An 11,546-nucleotide genomic window follows, 5' to 3' on the forward strand; every position below is an offset into this window, starting at 1 on the left:
TTAATGAGCCATGTCTGTAAAGTGTAAATGTAAGCTTTCCAAAAACAGCCTCGAATTTTTTCAAGGCCTGTGTGCTAAGCTGATGCCATGTCTGTAAAGTGTAAAGTGTAAAAAGCCCCGTTTTTTCACTGAGAGTGGTGGGTCATTGTCAATGAGCCGTGTCTGTAAAGTGTAAATGTAAGCTTTCCAAAAACAGCCTCGAATTTTTTCAGGGCCTGTGTGCTAAGCTGATGCCGTGTCTGTAAAATGTAAAGTGTAAGGTGTAAGATTAGGAAAAAGCCCCGTTTTTTCACTGAGAGTGGTGGGTCATTGTCAATGAGCCATGTCTGTAAAGTGTAAATGTAAGCTTTCCAAAAACAGCCTCGAATTTTCTCAGGGCCTATGTGCTAAGATGATGCCATGTCTGTAAAGTGTAAAGTGTAAGATTTGGAAAAACAGCCTCGTTTTTTTCTCAGGGACTGTGTGCTGAGATAGCCGTGTCTGTAAAGTGTAAAGTGTAAGATTTGGAAAAAGCCCCGTTTTTTTCGCTGAGAGTGGTGGGTCATTGTCAATTAGCCGTGTCTGTAAAGTGTAAATGTAAACTTTGGAAAAAGAGCCTCGAATTTTTTCAGGGCCTGTGTGCTAAAGATAGCCGTGTCTGTAAAGTGTAAAGTGTAAGATTAGGAAAGGCCTCCATTTTTTTCTCAGCCTGTAATGTGGTTAATGAGCCGTGTCCGTGTAAAGTGTAAAGTGTAAGATTTGGAAATAAGCCTCTTTTTTTCGCTTGGCCTGTGTGCTTATGATAAAAGCGTCTAGACGTCTGTAAAGTGTAAAGTGTAAGGTTTGGAAATATTTCTTTTCTCAGGACCTCTGTTTTATGGGAGAGCCTGTGTCTGCAAGATGTAACTAATGTCTTTTTCTCGGAGCATTTCTCCGTTGTTAAACGTAGATTGTGGTATATAGATGACCCGTGCCTGAAAGATAAAATATGTAAGATTTGGTATAAAGACAACAATGTCTAGGACAGCATAAGAAAAGTAGGTTACATAACCTTTCAAATTAGTCTTGCCTAAACATTGAATTCCCTTGGGTGCTGTATTCTTCAGTGTAAAGTTATTTGTAAAGTTCTGAAATGGGTCATGTTTTTCTATGTCCGATTTCTTGCCATATATATGAATCAGATAGATGATCAGTGGTATTCATAGAAATTAGCTAGTTTTCATAGCCTCTACAAAGCCAAGTTCAAGCCTCAGGGTCGTATTGCCCGTCAGTCTTGTACATGTGCCCCATTCTCTATGTTGCGTCTCATACAAAGGAAAATGCGGGTAGTAACATTAAAAACATAAACAGTATTCAGGTATAAACTGTAGCAAGGCAAAAATATGCGCCATTTTGATTTGCACGCAATACTAGTACCCTGGTGCTCCACTTGCGGCCTGCTACGCTTCCGCCCGTGTGTCTAAAGACAAACCGTCAGCTTCCGCCCATGTGTCTAAAGGGGGTCTGCATGCTCTTTTCCATAAGGCGTAGGCAGCCTATTTTTATTTCCCGTAACTCGTAGGGAAAGCCATCTTATCTACGTAATTCGTAGCGAGGCGACCAAATTTAGCGTAATTGCCTTCCTTGATTTAGCGTAATCTTCTTCTGAATTCAGCGTAAATCGTTGTCGGGACCCCCCCATGCTGACCCTCTCTAAAGACAAACCGTCACGGTAGCTAAGTGTCACATGACGGTAGCTTCCAATGTGAATTGGACCTAAAGGCAAATGCTTCCCCCTCCAGCAGCCAACTCCTCTGGTAGCAAAACTCCCCTGGCAATTCTCCCCTTACTGTATAATAACAACCAGCGTCTGGTAGAGACTTCCAGATCAGACCACTTGCTGGCTGTGGCCCTTACATGACCCTGCCTTCCCCATGTGGAATAGATTTAGAGGGCTGAGACCCTTTGTTTACTTTTTTTCAGTCATTACCTAGCATCCTGCCAGACTGAATTTCTTATGTAGGACAGACAATTTTTCTTTGTATCTTATTCATTGATAAATGTGGACATTCATGCAAGATTCATGCAACACCACAACCTTATCTTCCTACATCCTAAATTTGCTTGGCAATTAAAACTGAGTCTCTAACTACAGTCAAACCTGCCCAAGACGACCACCCGGGGGACCGGGAAAAAGCGGTCGATTTGGACAGGTGGTCGCTGAGAAGAGTATCGGTCTCAAAACGTTGTGTTTAATGGCAAATAGCAAGCACACTGCACGCACGCAAAGAAGTTTTAATGTCAAATACAAAACGCACACTGTAAATTGTAAATTTAACCCCAAGCTTTTATCGAGCTATAATACGATACAGTGTTTTAAAGCTCAATATTTGTACAATAACGTTTTAGACAGTAAGGGAACTTTGATGCCGTCAGTTACCATACAAGCCTTTATGTGTCGCTGTGTTCTTGATTGCTATATCTGAAATAACTAAGGTGCACCTTTCGAATTCGATGCCCGGTACGTCCCGATAGCGTACTTACCCACAGGTGTACAGTACAGTTGGACAAAAGCACTCACACAGATCTTTCTTAAAAGGTATGAGCTACACAGGTCTTTCTTTAAAAAAGTATGAGGCTATATATATTTCAGCATCCGTCCACTTTATAATGATATGGATTGAAAAAAACTTCTGTAACAACTAAATTCGGATTTTCTTACAACGAAATTTCCTCCCATCAGTAGACTGCCCCATTGGCCCAGCCATTGACCGCCGCCATCTCTATTCTAAACATAACATCGTAATGGCAGTCAAAATCTGACGCAAACTGGCCGATTTCGGCACAAAATCGCGCTAGTTATCATGAAAAATCGATGAAAACCTCAATTTTGAAAATAATGCGGTCGTTATGGGTCCCAATTTAGGCCGGTTGCGGTCGCGTTGGCCAGGTGGTCGTTGAGAAAAGGTCGCTTAATGCTTACGTCAATGGGGAAAAAAATCGGGACCGAGAAAAAGCGGTCGAAATGGCCAGGTGGTCGCTGAGAAGAGGTGGTCGCTCGGGCAGGTTTGACTGTATATAACCATTACATAAGAAATTTAATACCAATGCTTCATTATATCCCAAGGCAGATTTGCAGAATCATTGGAATGTTATATAATATCATCTGGTATTTTCCTCATTTTGTTGTTGATTACTAATTGGAAAATGTAGCACATATAAAAGACACACAAAACTGTTACCATCCAAGCACAGGTTGAGTCGTGTAGATATAGTAGTAGTCAGAAAAAAAATTACACGGGCTCCCATGTAATTTTCCGACTACTACTATATCTATGTGATTCAACCTCTATCTGCTTGGAGAGTACAAAACTGTGTGATCAGGGGGAGATGGTAATTCAGGAACAGGCCAAAGCTTTAATCTCTCATGGTCTAACACAAAACAGATGTGACTGCTACAACAATCCATCCTCTGTAAAACAGCCATGGTGGTGGAACATTTAGACATTTGGCCCTGGATAGACAGGTATTAGTGCAAAATATTGAGCATAGGGAAACTTCTTTTTAAACCCTGGGGGAAACTATATAATATTTTCATTGGCTGAGCCGCTCCAATGTGGGAGATTTGAAATCACTAAATGCAACTTTACAGCAAGTGGTGTGAATGAGGACAAAGGGGGTTTGGGGTTAATTCTTTGATAAAAATAATTTAGTTTTGTGATGACTTTTAAGTCTACTAGTACATCTTTACCGCCTGCCTGAAACTGTGAGTGAAAGTGTTTTCTCTCTGACAGGGGCAAGGGAGTTCACATGGGACTCTGATACAAATCTGTCATGCCTTGTTATACACTAATCCTTAAGTAAATACAAACAGCAGGGGACAGCTTCTGTTTTAGCAATGGCAAGACTTCAAGCCAGACTACAAGGGTGGTTCAGAAAGTAATGCCATTGGTTTTATAACAGGCTCATTTTTTCATTGAATGAGTTGAAATTTTGCACAAAGGTATAGGCATACATTGAATTTCCTCTTCATATTGAAATATCTCAATTTGCTATCAAGGTTTTTATGACCAACTGCGTTGATTTCAAGATGGTTATGATAGTGGAGATAAGGGAAAAGGCAACTTAGGACTTTTGATAGTTATGATGATTATGATGAGCTTTTAAATAAAGTTATTGAAAATTGCAGACAACTCGCAGAACAGAAATAAAATCATGATATTCTCTTACCTTACCTTAAACCTTAGATCCTGGTATTCTCAGCCCTGACATATCATAACCTGGGGATCACACTAAGCTTGGAAGAGGTAATATGGTCACAAATACATTGTGGGGCTAGTACTCAATTTTGAAAATCTATTTATATGAAAAGAACACAAAAGGTTATGTACAATTATGCATAATTGTCACAAGGATTATGTATAAGTATAATAGCCCGTATGTATAATTAAGGGGTAATGACCCATTCCGTACTGTACAGTGTGTATACTGTATAATTGGTGCCATAACGCCTAGTCCTTTGCTATAAGCACTAAATAAAACAAACAAATGAGTGAAGCGACAATGGGTTGTTTTATGAGGTGGTAATAGCAAAGGACTGGGCCATATGACACCATACATTTCTCATATACAATGAGAAACAGGTGGGTCATTAACGTTTTTAGCATAAACTGGCACATACAAGAGGGCCTGCATGCCTTTTTCCGCTAAGCGTTACGAGCCATTTTAATTCACCATTAATCGTTACTGACCCGCTCTAAATCAACGTTAATCGTTACCGGTATATTCTTCGTGAAGCGTTATTGGCTGTTTTAATTCAACGTTAATCGTTATTTGTTATCCCGAATTCCCGTTAAGCGTTACCAAGAAATTCTTCGTAACAAGTGACGAGTCCCTGAAAATGCGGGAAATGGCGTTTCAGAGGGTCCAGATTTCAAAATTTCCCCGGTCTCTCGGTCTTCAGCACTGGTTGTAAAAATATGTCGCGGAAGCTTCGCTCTCAAAAAACCCTTTCACTCATACAGATTCCAGTGTCAAATTTAGCTTAGTTTCAGGCAAAATTTACTCCTCGAATGCAGAAAATGAGGTTTCTCTGGATCTCCCTTGCGACGCGTTGGCTTGCGCCTTTGGCGCTCACGACGACCTGGCGAAAATGTGTTGGGGGCTTGTCGCCCCAAAAAACTTTTCTCTCTAATAAAACTCTGATGTCATCTAATTTAGCTTCCTCTGCCAGCAAAATTTGTCCTTCAACGTGCAGGAAATGGCGCTTCAGACGGTCAAGATTTTGAAATTTCGACAGACTTATTTTGCAACGTCTGTGCGTTCCGAGCTCGAAATGGTCAGAAATATGTCGGGGGATGGAGGTCAATTTAGCTTAAATTTGTATGTTGGAAAAATTTGCCGAAAAATTAAGGAAATGGCATTTCAGAGGGTCGTGATTTAAATTTTTTTCTGGGGGAGCATACCCCCGGACCCCCCTAGGATGCGTCATGCTTTGGGTGCTCCATGTGCTGAAAATTTTGTCTGCAACTATAGGTCCCCCCTCCCCATAAGAAATTTGCTGTCGCAGCCTCTGTAGCAGGAACACTGCACCATGGGAAGCAAATATCAATGACTTATAATAGTCAGATATTTTCACACAATGAGATACCCTAATCTAGCGTTGTACGAATAGGACAATCATTACAGTTGTGCTTTGTAAACCCTCCTGAATTTACCGTTAAGCATTACCAGGCCTCCTGAATTTACCGTTAAACGTTACCGGGCCTCCTGAATTTACCGTTAAGCGTTACCATGACCCCCTCATGCAGACCCTCATACAAGAAATACTTCTTGAGGTTTGCCTTTAGGTTGTTCTTAAAGCGTTTACGCTGCCCCCCTACCGTGAGCTATGTGTATGAGGACAAAAGGGGCTTACGGTCAACTCTTCAATAAGAAAACAATAACATGAATAAGGTAGTTTTGTGATGACTTTTGTATGACAGATCTGATGCAGGTTAACAGGGTTCTGTGTTGTATTATTTTCATAGTAAACATTAAATTGATGATTTAAGGTACATTTTGAATATACAGACTTATAATATAAGTTATATCCATATAGACTGCACTCTGATTGCATTCACCTGAGTGTATGGAGATTGCAGATATGTAACTGCAGTCTACAGATCGGTGTATGCAGTCTTAGCACATTTACAGTAGTGTGCAGATAGGTGACTGCAGTCTGCAGTGAGGTATCTGCTATCTGCATATAGGTGACTGCAGTGTGCAGATAGGTGACTGCAGTGTGCAGATAGGTGACTGCAGTGTGCAGATAGGTATATGCAGTCTGCAGATAGGTATATGCAGTCTGCAGATAGGTGACTGCAATCTGCAGATATCGTATGGAGAATTTCTCGTTTTAGTTGAGAATGTGTTATAGTTACAACTGTGTCTGAATTCTGCATAGTTACAACTGTGTCTGAATTCTGCATAGTTACAACTGTGTCTGAATTCTGCATAGTTACAACTGTGTCTGAATTCTGCATAGTTACAACTGTGTCTGAATTCTGCATAGTTACAACTGTGTCTGAATTCTGCATAGTTACAACTGTGCCTGAATTCTGCACAGTTACAACTGTTACAAGAAACATGGGCATGTCTGTAGAAGCACACAATTTAATAAAAGACAGTGACAGAAAGGCAAAGTTTCCTACCGAGTCCTTGAACGTTTCGAAGACACGAGCCATGGCATGATGCATCTGGTCTGAAACATACACAAATATCATAAGTAATTGGAACTACATACACGCAGGCATATGTACACAGACACACACACGCACACACACACACAAAGTCACATAATTTGGTGGTCAGCTGAAGACACTTTCTTACAGACATACTTGGTGGTGGGCTGGAGACTCTGCTGTACTTACAGACATACTTGGTGCCATACTTACAGACATACTTGGTGCCATACTTACAGACATACTTGGTGGTGGGCTGGAGGCTCTGCTGTACTTACAGACATACTTGGTGGTGGGCTGGAGACTCTGNACAAAAAAGACACATAAGACACAGGTTGGAAAACTTCGCACTATTACGACGTCGGTTATTTGTCGGTGGTACAATTCTGGTAGTAATTTCTTGTCGTAGACTCGTTCTACCGGTCAAGTAGTCATCCTATCCTTAGTATTTTATTTGCACGGCCCCGTAAGATAAAAGCCAATCCCGCGTAGTCTGCGACGGGGGCTAGTACTTCCCGGCTTGGGCTCGCGACGCCAGAGGTCCACTGTTCGTTCAAACAAAGGATATTTAGTATGTAGGTGTCAGGTATGCAAATACACTCGACAGTGAAGTCGATACAATAATGTTATGCTTCATTCTTTCTCACACCTAAGAGTTTTTTTCTTGATAATAGCTCTTTGGTCACACGAAAGGGGGTTGAAGATCGTTTTTTAACCTCCGTGCTCTGAACAGAAATTTTTAAGTTATTTGAATTGGGGACATATATTAGAAAATATTAGTGAGTAGCGAGGCCCTTTGTCGGACCCTTCCTCTATTGATCAGGCCCGCTTTATATAGTACACCGCAGGTGACCCATAAGGTACCCTGGGGGTAATTTTGCTCCGGCTTGACGGTCTTAGGGCCCGAAAATGTAAGTGGCCCCGTGCCTTCACGGAATGACGGGCACAAAGGCTTTCCACACTGTTCGGTGACAATGTTAGGGAAATACACATAATTTGAACAAATCAACAGTTAGAAAAAATTCTACGTTTAGCATAATGATAAGCCTTGTTGATACACTAAAAAAAAAGAGACTTCCTTGTCTTCATTCCAGTAAGACTTCTATACAGTTTAGAACCATTTTCTTTCATACAACATGTTAGCAATTATCACTTGAATACACATTACCCTTTCACTCAACCACTTCTCAAAACACGCAGTGTGCGGGTACCGCGAACTACCGGACATGGCCATGTCCGGCAATGATTGGGGATATTCGGCACCGGACACACCGTGGCTCGAAATTCCTTTACACGCCCCAGACATGTCAAGTTCCACGGTAGTGTAAGAAACCAGACATTGCCAGATATTCTTGTTTCCGTGCAGTGAATATTGGTTGTATACTATTTTGCAGCCAGTACTAGTATGTACCCAAAGTGTGAGCAATGAGGCTGTTTAACGTGGTAGAGGCGCCTCCTCAAGCACGGGAACCCCGTTTTACATCCCTCCTGGAAGACGATTTTGTGAAATTTTTGGTCTGGCTACAGCATCCGGTCATCCTTGGGTGGTCTCCCATCCAAGAGCTGACCGGACTACGTGTTGCTTAATTTCCAGGTCGAGGGATCGGGTGTATCCAACATGCCACATGGCCGTAGGGATATAATACAGATTGTACAAAGCATCACACATGGAAGTAACGTTAGTAAGTTAAATGTACTTTAGGGGTTGGAAGGTAAGAATAAGGTGAACTTGATCTTCATTCTGCAGAGAATTATGACAGCTGATATCAGCATCTTGTGCACTTTAAGAAAAACCTGCTAGATGGCACTGTGGTACTGGCAACTGTACAGTATCATGATCTAAGAGCAATCAGTATTACATAATGCCAATTACATTATTTAGTAGGATAGGTTTTAAACAAACAAACAAAGGGAAAGACAGTTGTTTTCTATTGTCAATATGAAATGGATTTGACACAATTTTTGTGCCAGAAGTTCCATAGCCTGACTAAAATCGCGCTCCTAGCGGCTGGCCCTATAGTATTGCCGCCGCCCTCGGGGAGGGGGTCATTAACCCCAGCCAGCAAGAGATTGTGTAAACACAGGCTAGAAGTTCCAATGCTACATTTTTTATGTTTCCTGATTCTTATTGCAAAAATTTTCTATTTTTAGCCAAAAGACATTCAACTGATCCAAGTAATGTGATAAATATGTCTTTAATTCAGTTTTACCGGTAATATTGAAATTAAGTTTGATTCACAATATATACATATTGTTGAATGATAAATCCACTGAGCCTATAGTTAAAATGTGTGTTGTTACTCTTACCAAAGTAAAGACATTTCTTCTGAAGATACTTTCACCAGGTTTGGAGATCATAGATTCATACCAGGATATTAGAAATTTCTTTTACACAACCAGAAAACTCTGAAGTGTGTCTGACAGGCATTGAAAAGTGAGAGACATCACTGGTTGTATAAAAGAAAACTCCAATGAATACAAAATACATTTCTATTCTCAACGTGCTGAAATACTTCAAGTAGCAGTTGAAGGGAACAAAACTTCAGCCAGATCAGTCAGTAACAACTTTAAGTGTAGGAGACTTGATTCATACCTTCAGAAGGTTTCCCAGCCTCAAAGCCTCACAAGCTTGACAAGCACTAGGTTCACTGGGAGTATTGAATGCTTGTCAGAGGATTGTGTAACATTTCCCTTTGACATGTTAACAAACATAGTCACAGTGTTACCATTTATCAGTGAAATACATCCCTTAATGTCTGACAAACATCTACCGTTTTGACAACAAGGATTATTTCATTTGGCAACTTCAGTAGAACATTACTTGCACATATACTGGTACCTACATGTATTTCTTTGCCACCTGACATGCTCTCTAACCCTGGGAGCATATCATTATCAGAGACTTTGACCTTGAGTATTGGAATGTGACTTGATGCGGGACTCGGAGACCTGTAAATCACGATATTCAGGAATGGCATCTAACGCACGAAAGTTATTTGTCGAAGATATCCCAACCAAAAAAGGACTGAAACGTGTTACATCACGAGCCAACCCAATCTGTTTTAAGAACTCGAATCTCTCACAGTAAGTGGAATTGTATTGTATGGATATCAGTTGTCACAATTATTCCAGAAGGGACTAAAACACAAGAAGGTCTATAGCCACAGAGTTAACTTTTTTCTGCTGGGATCCAAGTAACAGATGCTGCAAATACATGTGTATCTGGTAGGGGGCACTTGTGTGCTGACATGCTAAGGTGTTGGTAGATTTTTTGGCACAAGAGAACTAGAACTAGAACTAGAGGTCTAGAGCAGTTAAGGTATGAAACTACTGATACAACAACTACAACACGAATGACATGTGAAAGGAGATAATTAGCCCAGAGTTTTCATTGTTATCTTATTATATGATAGGGAGATACAGTGTATACTGTATAAGGAACATAACAATGTCAGACAAAATCAATAATCATCAGTTTCAACTATTCATTTACATTATTTCTATCTTTTGTTCTTCTGGGAGACAGGAAGGGACTACAATGTAGTATGTTTTGTTGTTATTTTTTCTTGTTGCTTTTGACATGTAATCATATAGCACAGAGGAGGAAAACCGTAAGGGCATTATACCTACATGTAAGACAATGAAAAATGACTTGACTAAAAACTTGTGGCATGGTTTAAGTACTTCAGCATTTTTTTTCTTCATCAAACAATATTCGTCACAGCTATTCCTTACTGTATTTCAAACAGTAGACCCTATTCAAACCTGATCTGAATCCCATAAGTGAGTCACTTGAGAGTAAGTGGCATTATCATGTGTGGAAGTACAGAGGTAAGGGATACTGTCAAGTGGCAGGGTCAGTGGCAGGCCCTGCTCTATAAGTACACATTGTACAAACAGTGTCCACATTCCCCTGTCATGTCTGACGCCATCTCCAGGGTAGGGAGCACAGCTTGGAGTATCAATGTTAGCATACTTGATTACCCAGCCTACTGGCTGTAACAGGAGCCGTGTGGAGGATTGAACTATAGAGGTCTGCTGTCAGAGAGGGAACTGACAAGGCCAGCTGAGGAGGGGATCTCTCCCACTACACTCCTAAACAAGGCGGATACCCTTCCCTTAAAACGTGAGCGGTCAGCTATTTTGGCCAGAAGAATGCCGACCATCCTGGATGAGAGGAGGGCTAGTTAGTTTTGTGGGGCTTTGCTTTTCAAAGTTTGCGTTGACCCTAGTTAGCTGTGATTGAATGAATGAATGCGTGCCCGCCCCCCAAATTAAAATATCACCCCCAAACTTTCACACCAGCACACAGTTAAACAGAGCTTGTCACGCGATGTCCCCAACATCAAGGATCAAGTAGGTAAGGGGTGTTGGGAGCTGGCCTGTGGTTTACTGACGACCCTTGTCCCCAAAATAGGAGGAAGGACATTGGTAGAGCTAAAATCTGCTGTCAGTCATTTCCACACAGCACAAAGGAACAGTCATTAGGACACTAGCAGGACATGTAAGATGATAAGGCAGCATTGATAATGACTGTATTCACGCTCTTCAAATCTAACAGTGTTTTCCTTTTGTGACTTGTGCACCTTTTGGCCTTACATTAACTGTGGTCAAAGTCAACATCATGTTATGATCTCTAAGATCCCAGTCCAAGTCTTGAGTGATTTGTAGGATGACCTCAAGGTTCAAGTGTGTGCTTGTGTGTCCACTTGTGTGTACTTGTAGTTGTTCCATCAGACAAGTACACATGTGGACAGGTGTGTACAAGTGGACATGATATCAGATGCACTCCTGGGAGGTTGGTACATACATAGTAGTACAAGACATCATCAAAGGGTATATCTCTAGGAAATAATCACATTTTAT

At 41.0% G+C, this 11,546-nt stretch overlaps 1 protein-coding gene across 1 annotated transcript in view; it reads right to left on the reverse strand.

Moving 5' to 3' along the window:
* The window catches only part of LOC118416423 (protein O-linked-mannose beta-1,2-N-acetylglucosaminyltransferase 1-like), a 27,209-nt gene extending 20,266 nt beyond the window's left edge, over positions 1–6,943 (reverse strand). Inside the window, exons 1-2 of the mRNA XM_035821521.1 lie at positions 6,918–6,943; positions 6,651–6,700 (exon numbers count right to left, since the gene is read on the reverse strand). Coding sequence (XP_035677414.1) covers positions 6,651–6,695 — 45 coding nt within the window. The 5' untranslated portion in view covers positions 6,696–6,700; positions 6,918–6,943. The remainder of the gene's footprint in view (positions 1–6,650; positions 6,701–6,917) is intronic.
* Positions 6,944–11,546: the final 4,603 nt, after the last annotated feature.

Source organism: Branchiostoma floridae, chromosome 5, assembly GCF_000003815.2.
Source record: "Branchiostoma floridae strain S238N-H82 chromosome 5, Bfl_VNyyK, whole genome shotgun sequence".
Taxonomy (NCBI): Eukaryota; Metazoa; Chordata; class Leptocardii; order Amphioxiformes; family Branchiostomatidae; genus Branchiostoma; species Branchiostoma floridae.